The following is a 14225-nucleotide window of genomic DNA, read 5'->3' as shown; positions in this document are numbered from 1 at the left end:
GAGAAAACATAAAAATCAACACAGTTAACAATCGTCGTTTTATGTTTGATATCACAATATGACAACACTTCCAAGCAGCCCTTTAGTACTTTTAGTTTCCAAGCCGAAGGTTTGCCTATGTCACTTTCATCCAATCACGAGCTGGTTCAGAATTGGTTCAAAAACAGGGGACAGAGCTGGCGGATCCTATCCTAGGGACAGAGCCGAGAATAAGAGCTGCACCATTACACCACTGATGTGACGGATACTACCTACGGTCATTCGGTCGTCTAATGAATATGATGATGTTCAGAGTCGTGCAATGGGGTGATGCATGTATGATCTGTTTCCGTTTTTTGAAGTTTTTTAGTACAGTTTGCAATTTTGTCGACATTTATATGTGATACATAATGGAACTCTAAGATGTTCTTTTAGCTGAGTTTGGCAACATTATACTAGCCGTGTGACAGTTAAATCATGAATTTGGGTTTGTCTGGGCTACTTACAAAACTAGAAAACTATCAATATTAATGAGATTTTTGTAAACAAACTTGTAACGCTCATTATTCTGCAGCCGAGGGTAATTTTAAGAGAAACACACATTAACCCACATCTTTGCCCTGCGTAGAAAAAATTTGAAATGTTTTTTGCGCTGAAATTAAAGCAAATTAAGAGAAATCAGCAAAGGAAAAGTTTGTTTACAAATCTTATTAGTCCTATTCGAAAGTTAATATGACATTGTATAGTCAACGACGATGTGTTGGCTTTTGTTTATTGATGTACGAAATTTCAAAAGTCATGGTTGACGCATCTAAACCGCCGTGTCATCAAGGTTCAGCTGGACAGGTAAATTTAGAATCGCAGTAGACGCAAAGGCCCTACATACCTACTATGTATGTGTCCATATTCATCACATCCGGTTACTGCTTCATAGCAGTCAAATAACCCAATGAGATACTTACCTAGTAGTGTGCTGCTACCACAGAAACGCAGCGGAGGGAATTACTTTAGTAAAGAATCAAGATCGAATAATGTTTCACATTGATTGTATTTTTCACATTTTTGAGTACATTATAATATACGTATGGATGTACATTTGATAATATGAATAATATCTTACTGTTCGGCACCAACCGGCAATGATGGGTGATTCGTACCGTATACAAACGATCTCGATCTAGGTAAGCCTGCTTAGGTTTCACTTTGTCGTATTCATTATATACTATTCATGTGTTAAATAATACAAAATAGGTCGTAGATTTTTCTTATCTTCCAACGAGTTTTATATATCGAAACCATTCACTTTATACCGTTTTGTCCGGATAGGGAAATATCTCTGCGCCACTTCTATACCAATCCTAACATCGATCCTTCATTTATACAACACATGTAACAGGTATCGCATTTTTACAAGTGAAATATCAAACGTTTTTAGATATTAGATAAATTTTTTCTACTTGTCAGCAGATGTCTTTGGTTAACCATGCACCGTAAATTTCGGTTAATTTACAGACTACAGCGTTTTTGTATTATGTTTTCCTGCAATTCGTTAAGTTGATTTTCAATGTCATTTATCACAAACATTCATTTAATACTTACTCTTTGTTAGAATGAATCGTGATGTTTTTTTCTCACTTACGTCCTACTAGCTGTCATTTCTACGTTTAAAGATTATCTGCGCTTGTCTGCGATACGTTAAAAATAAATTTTCGTTTTTAACATTTCCAATGAAGCTACCTAATAACAAAATGCCTTTCTCGTTGGATATATTAGAACATCAAAATTAATAGTTTCGGTAAATTCTCTTATTCGGCAAGCGCAAACAAAATGTATGAAAGAATTCTCAAAGTACTGTGTCTACCTTTCTAGCGGGTATTTTAACAGTTGCTTTATTTTTTACAAGAGCTTTGTGCGTTACAATTGTATTTATAGCATTCTGTTAAGTTATACTGTTTTGGTTGATTTCGCTTATGCCTAATAGTATTTAAAGTATAGTTCCTGAATTCAGAAGGGTATTTAGGAGGTTCTTAGGCCTATACATCAGTACCACAAGCCGGGGAAGTGTTGACACTGGATTGAATTTCGCCAGTAGATATAGAATTCTAGATTAGGATTTTATCTAGTAATGAGAGCGGCGATTCGAATTCCAGCTACGGTCCAAGTAGTTGGTACTAGATTGAAGCTAGCTTTCTGATCTATGCGCACGGGATATTGCATGATGACGTAATCCAAGAAACATATGACAGTTCAGCGAACTTGTTTACAAGGTGCTTGAAATAAAAATCGACTCGAAACCAGTTTCTTGTACTGTGGAGGAGCCAAAAAATTAAAAAATAGTTTATGTTTACAAATTTTCTGTACAGTTAAAAGTGAGGCTAAGCATTTTCATGCAATGTTCTACAACAGCAATTTTCATCAGCATGTTAATCGCCAGATTTAATCTGTGTAAAATTCCGGTTGAGGGTAACGTCACTTCAGAATAATTCGATCGTGATCCGACAAATGGGCGAAACTAACAAATGTACACAAACAGAGATTTCATTAATATCTGAAAGAGGAGTAAAAATACTTTATAAAAAATATAAAAACTCATTTATAAATATTTCACACTTCATGAAAATCAATAAAAAACAAAACGGCGGATCCGACTTTCAACTGTAAACAAAAAGCCAGGCGGGTTACGCCTCTGCATTTCTATGGTAGTGTATACAGGCGAAATTGACAGCATCATTGTTTACAAGGTCCGTAAACAGAATCGCCCTAAACAAAAACCAAGTGCTTGTTACGCCCAGGGGGAATAACAAATTTTCCCCTCCAGCGAGCACGGCGAAAGCCACATTTGATTTTTGATTTTTGGCGACACTGCAGGGCGAAATTGAGAGTCGTCAAAACAAGAGGGCGTCTCAAAAATGGCCTAATCAACATTTTATAACAACACTCGGCGAAATAATCTGTTTTGAATTTTATCAACGAAAACGTTACTATATAAAACATTTTAGTTATGCTTCCGAAAACTAGTATTGTTTCAAAGTATTTCAATACATTTGAAGGCGCAGTATGCAAACACTGTTAAAATACGATTTAATTTTCTGAACCGAATTTTCAAAGCTATTTTTCTCGATTCGATATCATTGCGACTACGGCCCTTTGGTCGATTCATGATCGAATTGTTATATTCCGTTCAATTTTGCGCGAATTTTCATTTTTCCGATAATTTTAACAAATTTAAACAATTTGCTAGCAAATCGAGTATTGTTAAAAAATTCGAAGAAATTACACGAATATATCCAAGTTTTTCCTAGCCTTTGTTGAAATCAAAAAAAACCCAATGCAAGAGCGTGGGCGATATTAGCGACTAGGCTTAAGGGCCATATGTTGACTACTGTCAATGTCTGTATATCGCCTAGAAAAACTCTAGTAAGAGAACTGCGGAGAGAAAAACAGCATTTTTGGCAACGTATGCCCCGGCATTGTATGGCAACACGTCCAATGTTATAAGGATAGGCAATGTTCGATTGGATTCGTTTTTTGACAGCTAAACGCGAATCCAATCGATCCAAAATGGAGTCTCCGCAGTTCTCTTTCTAGAGTTTTTCTAGTTCAGGGTATCATCCAAACAATATGTGGAATTGTTGCAGTATACGGGTTAATGTTAAAGGTTCGTGTAAAATATTTTTATTAGGGTCTCCTGATCCAATCTCAATTCAATTTTGCCCGAATTCCAACCAATTTGATGTAACTGGCAACTCTTCATACTCTATATTCCCCACTGAGACGTCCAAAAAATTGTTTCAAAATCGTTCAACACGGGTCCATCGATGGACGTTCGTTGAACAGTTATTTGGACGTTGTCTAAATTGGTCCCACGAACGTCCTTCATTGGACGATTTTGAAACCAACCGTTCTTAGAGGGTCCCTAGGGAAAAAAATGATAAAATCAAGTACCCATTAATGCATAGAAAACTACTAATTTACAATAAAAGGGGAATAACCCATTGAATGGGTAAAGCGTTTGTACCCATAAATGAGTACAGACCTTGTACGTCAACCTGGGTATGTTTCGCCCATTATTTTTCGCAGAACTGTTACGACAAAATGCGTAAAAAATACCCATTCATGGAATTCGCGCCAGAATGAAAAATACTGTCAATAGAATTATTCCTGAATTAAAAAAAAAACATAAAATAACATTCATTTCACATTATTGTTTCCTTATAAACGTATAGGAATCTAGATAGAAATCCTATTCTAAAAGTACTTAACAAAATAAAACCGCCAACTGGATATATTTTTGATGGCTGGATCTTTTGGCTGCTCTAAAAATGCCGAACTGGCGCATATTTTCATCATCCTCAGTAGTCTAAACAGACGTTGTTTTCGGAGCATTGCCGAAATGTTTCGTTTCCGCCACGGACTCCGATGCAGGGCGATAATTTGCAGGTTCCACTACGATCCTTAGTTTGCAGGTTAACTCGCTTCAAATAGTGCTTAAGGATTTTTCACCCATTATCAAGATCAATATACCCATTGACATTACCTCATCGAGTAGTTGTGAAATGGATAAAAAGTACTCATTGTTAGAAACAAAAAAATACCCATTTTTTGACAGCTCGAATAACTTCCGAAAATGTGCAATTTGAATACATAAAATGGGTAGTTTTTTTTACCGATATATTCGTATCTTTCAATAAGTCTGGCAACAAAATTTATGTTTTTGTTTTGATTTGTTGCTGCAGTTATGCTGCTGGAAATGTTTTGTTTTGATTTCATCGAGCACTGAAACTGTCAAAACATAAATTTCGATCGAAAATGTAGCTCCAGACCCAGCGATGCCAGATTTACAGACATGTCTTTATTTTACAAACTTTTCATGTTTCCTACAGACGTAGCCAGAGATCTACAGACTTTTAAAAGGGTAATAATGTTTAGTAAAATTGCACTAGAATAACTGTTTTCGAATACGAGTGATTCCTTCACAATGAAATTCTACTTTCAATCTAATTTTAAAGTAAAATTTTAGTGTAACTAGGATTTACACAACCATCTACAGACCAGAGTTAAAAATAATCGAAGCTCTTTTTTGACGGCTGAAAATGAACCTGGTGCGACTCGCGGTGAATAGAAAAAATATTCATTCAAATATCCATGTTATTCATTCAGTTGAATATCGTACAATATATTCATTTCACTAATTATATAGGAAAATGTTTTCAAATGCCGGAAAAGTATATGAAACAACAATCATCATCGCTTACATTGTGCCAGGGCATACTTTGATACGTTTGATTCGTTGCTGCACGGCCGCTTCGTGTAATAATCGGAGACGAATCAAAATCTGCATGGATGAATGAGCGGTTTATTCGTTTGACGTTTTCAGCTGCGTCACTGAATATTGAAAATGAATGCGGCTGAATTTGATCAATTTTCATTCAATGAATTTGAATATTTTTAACTCTGCTACAGACTTTTACAGACATTTAGTTATTCTTCTACAGACATTTAAAAAAAATGTGGCACAGACCAAAGAGAATAGGGAAAGAGGCGAATAGTGTGAAGCCGAAAATACCTTATTGAGCAGACCAATCGTGCAATGTAAATAAACATTACTCATGCCTGAGTTGGAGGAGATAAGTATTGTTCATCTATCAAAAAAGAAATTTGAATTTTCGTCAGAATTTAGTTCAATCATGATTTTAAGGTGCATTCTAGAGTATATGTATTAGTAAAAACAAGCTTTAAAATTATTTCATCTCTTTGTTTCAAAATGCACATCATTTGATAAACAAATCCAACGATCGACATACTGTTCCTTTTCAAAATATAATAGGAGTCATTTAAAGTGCTGCCTGTGGAAGCGGTTGCCAAAATTCTAGTGTTGAAATCATCATAAAGGGAGTGTTGCCGTTTTGACTGATTTTCACTCTTTGTCTCTTTCCCTATTCTCTTTGCTTCAGACCATCCTCGGCCATTCTGAACCATTCTCAAGCAACGTTGGAAATGCGAATCCATTCCGAATTAACCAATACCAATATTTATCAATCCGTTCAGAATTATATATTGTAACATCCAGAAACCACGGAGTGTCGTTCCCCTTGGGTCCAGAATTAAAATACCAACTAATCGACCGATTTTATTGGTGGAAATAGATCGATTTCAACTGATTTCGTCGGTCATATGTTGGGACGGGATATTTTCTTTTTTTCTCTTCATTTCATCGTTGGTTGCACATAGCCTCTCCTTTTGCCTCACATTTTAAACGGACTGGCTGTATATGCCTGTTTTTTTCGTATCCACACATCCCGTTCCAGATCGTATGTCGGCAGAGGACCATATTAAATTATCATAAGTGTTTGTGTAACAATCGAACTATTAATCGTTTTGATAGTCGGCCGATTTGCTGCTTAATTTCAGCAAAAGCTTTGAAGTCGCCATTATTCTCGAAATAATGAGTTGAAGTTTGTAGAATGACAGCAGGAAATAGGCTAAAATAAGCTCATTTACTCTAGTTATATTCTCAAATAAGCTAGAGTATCAATCGCTCCTCCCTTCGGCACACACTAGTCCTAAATACCAACACCCCACTTTCAAGGAACTTCAATCTTACCATCACTCACACATACACGCACAACACCTAGTTACTAAACGTCTGAACAAGGCCAACGGATACCGTTGATCGGGCTCTGCTTATACCTTAAAATCTATACAGAACGAGCTTCACAGGAAGCTTTCCCTCGCACCACCGTCGTTGGTTATGACAAACCGTTGTGAGCAGGGCTCACCATACTGACTGTGATAGAAGTCCTCCCGCATCATGCTGTTCAGATTGGAGCAACGGAAGTACAGAATCTCCTGGAACGGTTTCCGAAAGTCGCGGTTTAGCGTAGCATATATGATAGGATTTAGCAGCGAGTTGGCATACCCTAGCCACAGGAATAGCGAGGACAGTGTTGGATGATCATCCCCCAGGAACGGTCGGACCAGTGCCAGGATGAAGAACGGCAGCCAGCAGATGACGAAAGCGGACATGATGATGCCCAGGGTGGTTGATGCCTTTCGCTCTTTGGCCAACTGAAAGCGAAGTCGCTTATGGTGAGGCGTACTGACCAACACTTTACCACACGGGGTCAGTTTTTTCTCCGGCGTCGCATTCCCGTTAATGGCCGTTTCTAGTCGCGTTTGGGCGCGCTTCTCTTCCATGACAATTCGTCTTGCTGCGCGAAAAATCTGACAGTACACGAACAGCATCACCGCCAGCGGGATATAGAAGGAACCAAGGGTAGCGTAGATTTGATAGAAGAAGTTCTGGCATACCGAACAGGACGGATGGCCATTGGTCATGTGTTCGTTGCCTAATATTAAGAGTGGTGGGAGCGATATACAGGCTGCGACGAGCCAGACTAGTACGATGACCAAGATCATACGCCGAGGGGTTCGTTTGACACCGTACTCGAGCGGTTTGGTAATCGCCCAGTACCTGTCAACTGAGATGGCACACAGGTTCAGGATAGACGCAGTACAGGAGAGCACGTCGAACGACACCCAGATGTCGCAGAACACGGTTCCGAATTTCCATTCTTCGAGCACCTCGTACAGCAGTGCCGTGGGCATCACCAGAAGTGCTACGCAGAGATCGGATATTGCTAGCGATACCAGCAGATAATTACACGGTCGCCGCAGTTTCCGCACTAGACAAACCGCCACACAGACTAGCACGTTTCCAACGATCGTCGCGAAAATTACAGCTAACAGAATAATGCTAATGATGATTGTCTGGAAGGATACAACATGGTTGCTGCTTTGATTAGGGAATGTGCTCTCGGTGCTAGGTTCGAATAGAGAGCTGGTTGAAGCGGCGGAAGGCTGTGTTAGGTTAGCTGGTGCTAGGTGATCGGCGAGAGCTGGCTGTGCTGATGCATGGACGGTGCTACCGTTCACTAGATATTCTAGGAAATCGGGTAACACTGTGGCATTGAGTATGGCTGCAACCGTAGTAGCGGTTGCATTCCCTGCTGCTGCTATCACTATGGTTTGTGAAGCAGCCGCGATGGTAGCCGGTATCGAGGGTGCAATCAAGGTCGACAACAGTGGTAAAACTGTTGGATCCATACATAAAGAAAGTCAACTGAATTAGGGGCCCTATTATGCCCCCATTCCTTCGGTTGAAACTTGTTCGTGCGCTAGCAATTGGCTCTATTACTCGGGCACTATGGTTCGGAATATTGACTCACTGAGGCGAGTAAATCCAATAAAAATTATACTGTTTCTCCTTTATAGTGAAAGTTGGTAAACTACTGAATGGAAGCAAATATCCGTATTTAAGAAATTGGTACAAAAGAAGTCGGGGTCCTATCTAGTACCGTACTTAAACTGGAACTCCAATTTTTTTGAGTGACTTTTTCTAATATAATTATTTAATCTGTTGTGTGGCAACACAGGTTTCGCTCGTTTACAATATTATATCCTGTTTGCCAGAGCACGTTGATCTTTCTTGTTTCAAACGGTGTCCACAAATGTTTGCTTCCCATTCAGTTCCGCCCCGAATTGGATGGAAAATCTTTTCCCATTATTTTTCCGTACCCTCGGCACATGTTCGTTGGTAGCGTCAATATCATCTCTTGTTTCTTGATTAAATTATCCACTTGTTTGGTCTTCGATGATGCAGAGTAGGCGTTCAGCTTGTTACTCTAGCAGAACAGGCCGCCTGACGTGACTCTTTCAACCGCCCTCGAAACGAGATATTCGTAGATGGTGGATGGAGGCCACCCGCAAGACAATCGTGTGCTTGAATGGGATACTGCTCCTGTTGCACACCGGACGGACGGGGATTAAGAGCACTGTTCGCTTTCCAATTCTGTTTTGTGTACCAGGAAAACCCCCTCATTTGACGTGATTGGCGATGCGGACGATTGGCACTTGGCTCCGTAACCTGACAACGCTGGGGTCGAAGACGACTGGTTGACGATGATGAAAATGGTGCTGTTGTTTCAAGATGAGATTGTTTGGTTTTTTTGTTGTATCGGGCCAATTATCCACGAGATGCGATGAAATGGGGACACCGATTGCTTCCTCGTTATTGCTTTGCACTTTTCCGACGTCGGCCGGGCCCGGATGAATTGTGAATCGGTCACAATCTGGTCGAAAGTGAAGCAGAACCGCGAAAAGTTGCGGCTTCCTGTCTGTTGAATCAAATAGATGGCTCTTTTGCCTGGGATCGGCTTAGTAGCTACTCTGGTGCAAAGCCGGAAATGTGGTTCTGCAACGGATAAGGTATTATTATTTATTAAAACAGATTCTTATTGTTTGTGCATGGCACGGGTTTGGTCGTCGATCGTAAATTTTACCTTGTTATTGGGAAGTGCAGAAGCGCAGATTCAAAAAAAAACCCTGCGGTGAATTATTGCGACCAGATGTTCTATCGGTAGTGCCTGGAAAGAGAGACAAAAAGGATGCTGATTATTCATGACATAGCGATATTGGATTTGATTTATTGGTACGATTCAACTACAAATTGCGAACTATTTTATAGCGCATTTCAGTAAATCGATCCTGTATTATTAATAACAATTTTGGAGCGCGTTATTTTGCGATTTGATTACAAAGTAACAGACACAAGATTTAAAATCAAACGATCATAGATTTAAAGCGGTTGAATCGAACCCACAGAAACGGGATTTAAATTATAAAAACTTTCAAAAATTAATAACAATAATAATCAGACCGAAATCCTAACTGGAAGTCGCATAAATTAATTTTAAGAACAGTTTGTTCCTTCATTTGTCCAAAAGGTTTAACTTATTTTCTTCAACAAAGCAAATTAGCATTTACCGAACTATTCAATAGTAATTCTTCAAAAGGGCTAATGAGACTTTTGTAAACAAACTTATTTCGCTCATTATTCCGCTACCGAGTTGAATTTCATGAAAAATACACATAAATCAACATCTTTATCCTTGGTAGAATCAATTTCAAATGTTTTCTGTGTTGAAATGATAACAAATTAGGAGAAATCAGCAAAACAAAAGTTTGTTTACAAATCTTATTAGCCCTATTCAAATGTTGATATGGTATTTATAATATATTCCACGCCTTAAAAAAAATACTGGACGCACTGCACGGTGCTCTACATTAGGTTTTACACCAACCGACATAACCCTACAAAATGAGCCGGATGAACTTCGTTTGACAATTCTCGGTGGTTTGTTTACATGGAAGTTACGTGAGTTCGAATGTAACAGATGAGCACCCGTTGCACACAATTGTCAAACATGAACTTCATTCATCATGAGTTCATTCGTGTCGTCATCTTGTAGAACTCAATTGAGTTCTACAAGATGACGACACGAATGAACTCATGATGAATGAAGTTCATGTTTGACAATTCTCGGTGGTTTGTTTACTTTGTCAGTTGCGTGAGTGCGAGTGCAACGGGTGCTCATCTGTTACATTCGAACTCACGTAACTTCCATGTAAACAAACCACCGAGAATTGTCAAACGAAGTTCATCCGGCTCATTTTGTAGGGTTATGTCGGTTGGTGTAAAACCTAATTCACCAGCCGAGTTCAGTCATTTGTAAAGAACATCGTTTGCTTCGTTCAGTTCATTGGTGATCGTGTTACCGTTCGGTTCGGTTTTGCTTTGTTACAATTCGGCGAAAATGTGTTGCGTCCGGGTGTAGAAATGTTTTCGTAGAACACTTATCACAGTCCGGCAGTTTTAAACTATAGTTTAATGTTATAAAAGTGATTTTATCTTGTGTGTCGGCAATTGAAAAGCGGGGTCGATCGCGAAAACTGCCTGTGATCTGTGTGCGTTGTTAGTTTGTTTTCTTTTGTTGCGCTAGCATTTTTCAGTCGAGCCACTAGACAATGGGACTGTCGAACATAAACAAAGTATGGGAGTGATCGTCAATTTCTAATGTAAATGTGTGTAGAGTGTCTTCTCTTGCAATGTTTGGTTATTTTTCTGCTAGCTGTGTGCTTTTCGAAAGCTTCAAGGAAAAAAATTCCTGTGAATTTATATAGGTGTATGTTGCGCGTCTGTCTGAGTTAAGCTTTCATATAATCGCATGTCGAACAATTGTCATGCAAGCCACAATAATACCGAAGTGTAGTGAAGAAAATATCTTGTAGAATGCATTAATGTATTGAAAGAAAATCTGGCTTTTCAACAGAAATAAGTTTTATCAAAACGAAAGTGTGAAATCAAGCCAATAGACCTTTCTCGTCAAAAAATTTTATTTGATGGGATGCTTCCTTTTTTATCCCCAATTCGTTACTGCCTATTGCCCCGATGATTTGGTACCTCTTACTATTGAAAAAATCAAAAATAGTGCAAGCTGCTCATTTAACCCCATATTCTGAATATCTATCTTGCCTTGTTTCCCCATATTTTTACACCATTTGGATGAACTTCCTGTGGGGAATACTAAAAGGATGCCAGATCTGCATATATATTAGTAAATCTGCAGATTTTGCATTTTCACTGCAGATCTTTTGCAGATTACAAATATTTAGCAGAACAAAGCCTATGCCAGCCAATTTATACACCAGCCTTCAACATTTTTGATCATTTAAATTATATACACACTACATTTCTACGTCGCATTTATTGAAGATTTTTATAGCATTCGGCAGACTTTTATATTTTTACTGCAGGCTATTGTTTAAATAGACCTGGCATCACTGATGCTGAAATGATTCATTCATATACCTGTCAATAATATAGAGCATTGTATGAAAATGTATAACCTCACTTTTCTGACGGTTCGGTGTGCTTGTTTACCTAAGACTTGTTTACACGGACTTTTAAAATTTACTTGAATACTTTCGATGCTCTTTGAAAGAATATCAACTCAAGAGGGATTGGGATTGGAACAATGGTAACCTGGTTCATACATTGACCAATCGGCGCTGGATGTAAAACCCGGTGGCATATGCTGAATCGTAAGATCAAGCATTGGGCTATAAAACGATTGCTTTCTGGATGATGGATAAGGATTTGTACACATTTGTTTGTTTGCTCGTGGGTTAATTCCTAACAAGATGATCCGATTGATTATTCATTTTTAGGTGGTGAAGTTTACCTGAACTTTATAGGTAACGAATTCGGTCGATGATAAGTTGTTGAAATGATTTTGATCGTTCAATGCCCATATCGAAGAACGTTTCCATTGGTCAGAATGCCTACCAGCGTATGATAGCTGCAAACATGAGGACAACAAGGTTATCGCTTTCGAATGGAACAATTATTTATTATTCGTGTTCAAGTTCCATTACAGCAAAAGTTTCGTCGATTATCGCATTGTCGTTGATTTAGCCGGCAAATGCAAAATAGCGCTCGGCACTGACAATAAGGAGTAAGAAGGATTTGATTGGAGTGATAATAATAATGCAGAGCATTATACATTCTGGTAGAATATCAGAGAGGAGAAATTATATGTAAATTTATATTATATCCCGAGTAGCCATCATTTTGGCACCGCAATAAAGCTATCTGCTGTATTGTTCAAATTGGCACCAAATAACTAGGCAGCGAATGATAAATTTCATAGTCAATTTATTTACTTTTTCGGAAGGATAAGTAATTAGTATGTCGTGAATATATGTGTCGCCGGTGCCGTGTGTTATGGTATTACCGAACGGAACCGTTGGTCAGAAGACCGTCCTTGTCGTACTGGTCATAGATGCGAGGTTTTTTCTCATCTGATAGCACTTGACATGCTTCGGAGATCTCTCTTAATGCTCTCTACTTAGCGCAGGATACGCGAAACCGCTGCTAGCTTTCGAAAAAAAAAATCAAAAAAAATTTACATTTACAATTCAGTCTCTCTCTCTCTCGACTGAGGACTACAATTTCGGTCGACTAAATTGTGCTATGAAAATTGTACTTCCTGGAATTTCACCTAACGAGATCAATTCATTGTGAGGAATTTCGCTGCGTTCCAATATTGCTTTTGCCTCTGTAGGTGATGATGTGTGTGGATTCACTTCGGCAGCCAGCTCTTATGTTTTGGGTAATTTTGCTATCTTATTCTGCTGAATAAATCATCTTCCTAAAGCCTCTACGTTATACTACGGTCACTTTAAAAACGCCCTGCTATTTAATCTTGTAGCTCTCGGCAAGTCAGTAGGTTTGTTCCAGTACACGGAAGTCACTCCGGAATAAAGAGGAGCAAAAATATTTGTTCCTTTTTACTCCGGTTTGCTACCAGAAGAAGAAAAAAGAGAAGAAGAGAGTACAGGAACGATTTTCTCCGGTTCCAGTTTCTCCTGGTACTGGAACAGACCTAGTCCTGGCACTCTTCTCGACTATTCCTGGCACTATACCGCTGGCGTCGCACTTATGACGGTGATCAAGCTTGGCGAGAGTGGCAGTGGTTACGTCGGAATTGTTCACTCGACAAGCAGTAAGTGCAAGGACTCTGCTACTTATGCCTGAGCCCCTCATTGAAACCTTCGTCCTACCGGAGTGTTAGCTTCATCCGATACCGGAGCGTATTGCTGAACCGAAGCAGTCTGCTACTGGCGCTGCTTCCTTCGAATCGGAATCGCTGAATATTCCCGTTAGTCGAATGTGTCCAACGTGGCCGAAGGCAAACCGATTGCAGCAACACCACCAGCCGTAGCTGACCTTTTAGCCTTTAATCCAAAAGAAGTTTTGGTCGAATTCATTATAATTCTATGTAAAATTTAATACTGTTTTATTTAGTTTGATTGCGCATATTGTTTACATGAGACACTCCCCTTAATTCGTTGAGTAAGTATGTCACTGCCTTTATAATCCTTTTGGAATCAGTTACAATAATCCATTATAATCATTTTATGATAAGTGTATTGCTAGTTAGGACTTTTATATCAGCCGGGCCCTTTTATAATTTGTTATAAAATCATTATCTAAATTCTTCATAATCCATTGTTACGTTATGTTTATGCACATGGCCAGATAGATAGTTTTTAACTGGGACGTGACGTGTGGATACGAAAAAACCTAATGTCAATTGCAGCCAGGGGGAGCTGTCAAATGCAGCCAAAGGGAACCGTCAAATGCAGTCAGGGGGAACTGTCAAATGCAGCTAGTCCATTTAAAATATGTGAGGAAGAAAGAGTGGCTATGCAAAACAAGAGATCAAATGAACAGAAAAAAAACATATCCAGGTTTTGTCCCAGGATTTTAATAGAGAACATGAAAATTCGATTTGTTTGCATTTGGCAGTGGGCCTTTTTCAAATGTTTGGCTAGAAATTCCT

General features: G+C 38.9%; 1 protein-coding gene and 1 long non-coding RNA gene across 6 annotated transcripts in view; one reads left to right on the top strand and one right to left on the bottom strand.

Annotated features, from left to right (window-relative positions):
• Positions 1–1020: 1020 nt before the first annotated feature.
• Positions 1021–14225, bottom strand: part of LOC131677355 (5-hydroxytryptamine receptor 1-like) — a 167564-nt gene continuing 154359 nt past the window's right edge. For 4 of the 5 annotated variants that reach the window (XM_058957113.1, XM_058957114.1, XM_058957115.1 and 1 more), the window contains 2 exons: positions 9321–9404; positions 1021–9232 (listed from right to left, as the gene is read on the bottom strand). In XM_058957113.1, coding sequence (XP_058813096.1) covers positions 6694–8085 — 1392 coding nt within the window. In that variant the 5' untranslated portion in view covers positions 8086–9232; positions 9321–9404 and the 3' untranslated portion in view covers positions 1021–6693. The remainder of the gene's footprint in view (positions 9233–9320; positions 9405–14225) is intronic. The other variant, XR_009303329.1, reaches the window with a different exon arrangement.
• On the top strand, positions 11831–12467 carry LOC131677359 (uncharacterized). The gene is made up of 2 exons (XR_009303333.1): positions 11831–11989; positions 12049–12467. It is a non-coding gene; the product is annotated as an uncharacterized LOC131677359 (long non-coding RNA).

The sequence above is a fragment of the Topomyia yanbarensis genome, chromosome 1 (assembly GCF_030247195.1).
Source record: "Topomyia yanbarensis strain Yona2022 chromosome 1, ASM3024719v1, whole genome shotgun sequence".
NCBI lineage: Eukaryota > Metazoa > Arthropoda > Insecta > Diptera > Culicidae > Topomyia > Topomyia yanbarensis.
The sequence above is the reverse complement of the archived record's forward strand: the minus strand, read 5'-3'. Positions and strand labels throughout refer to the sequence as shown.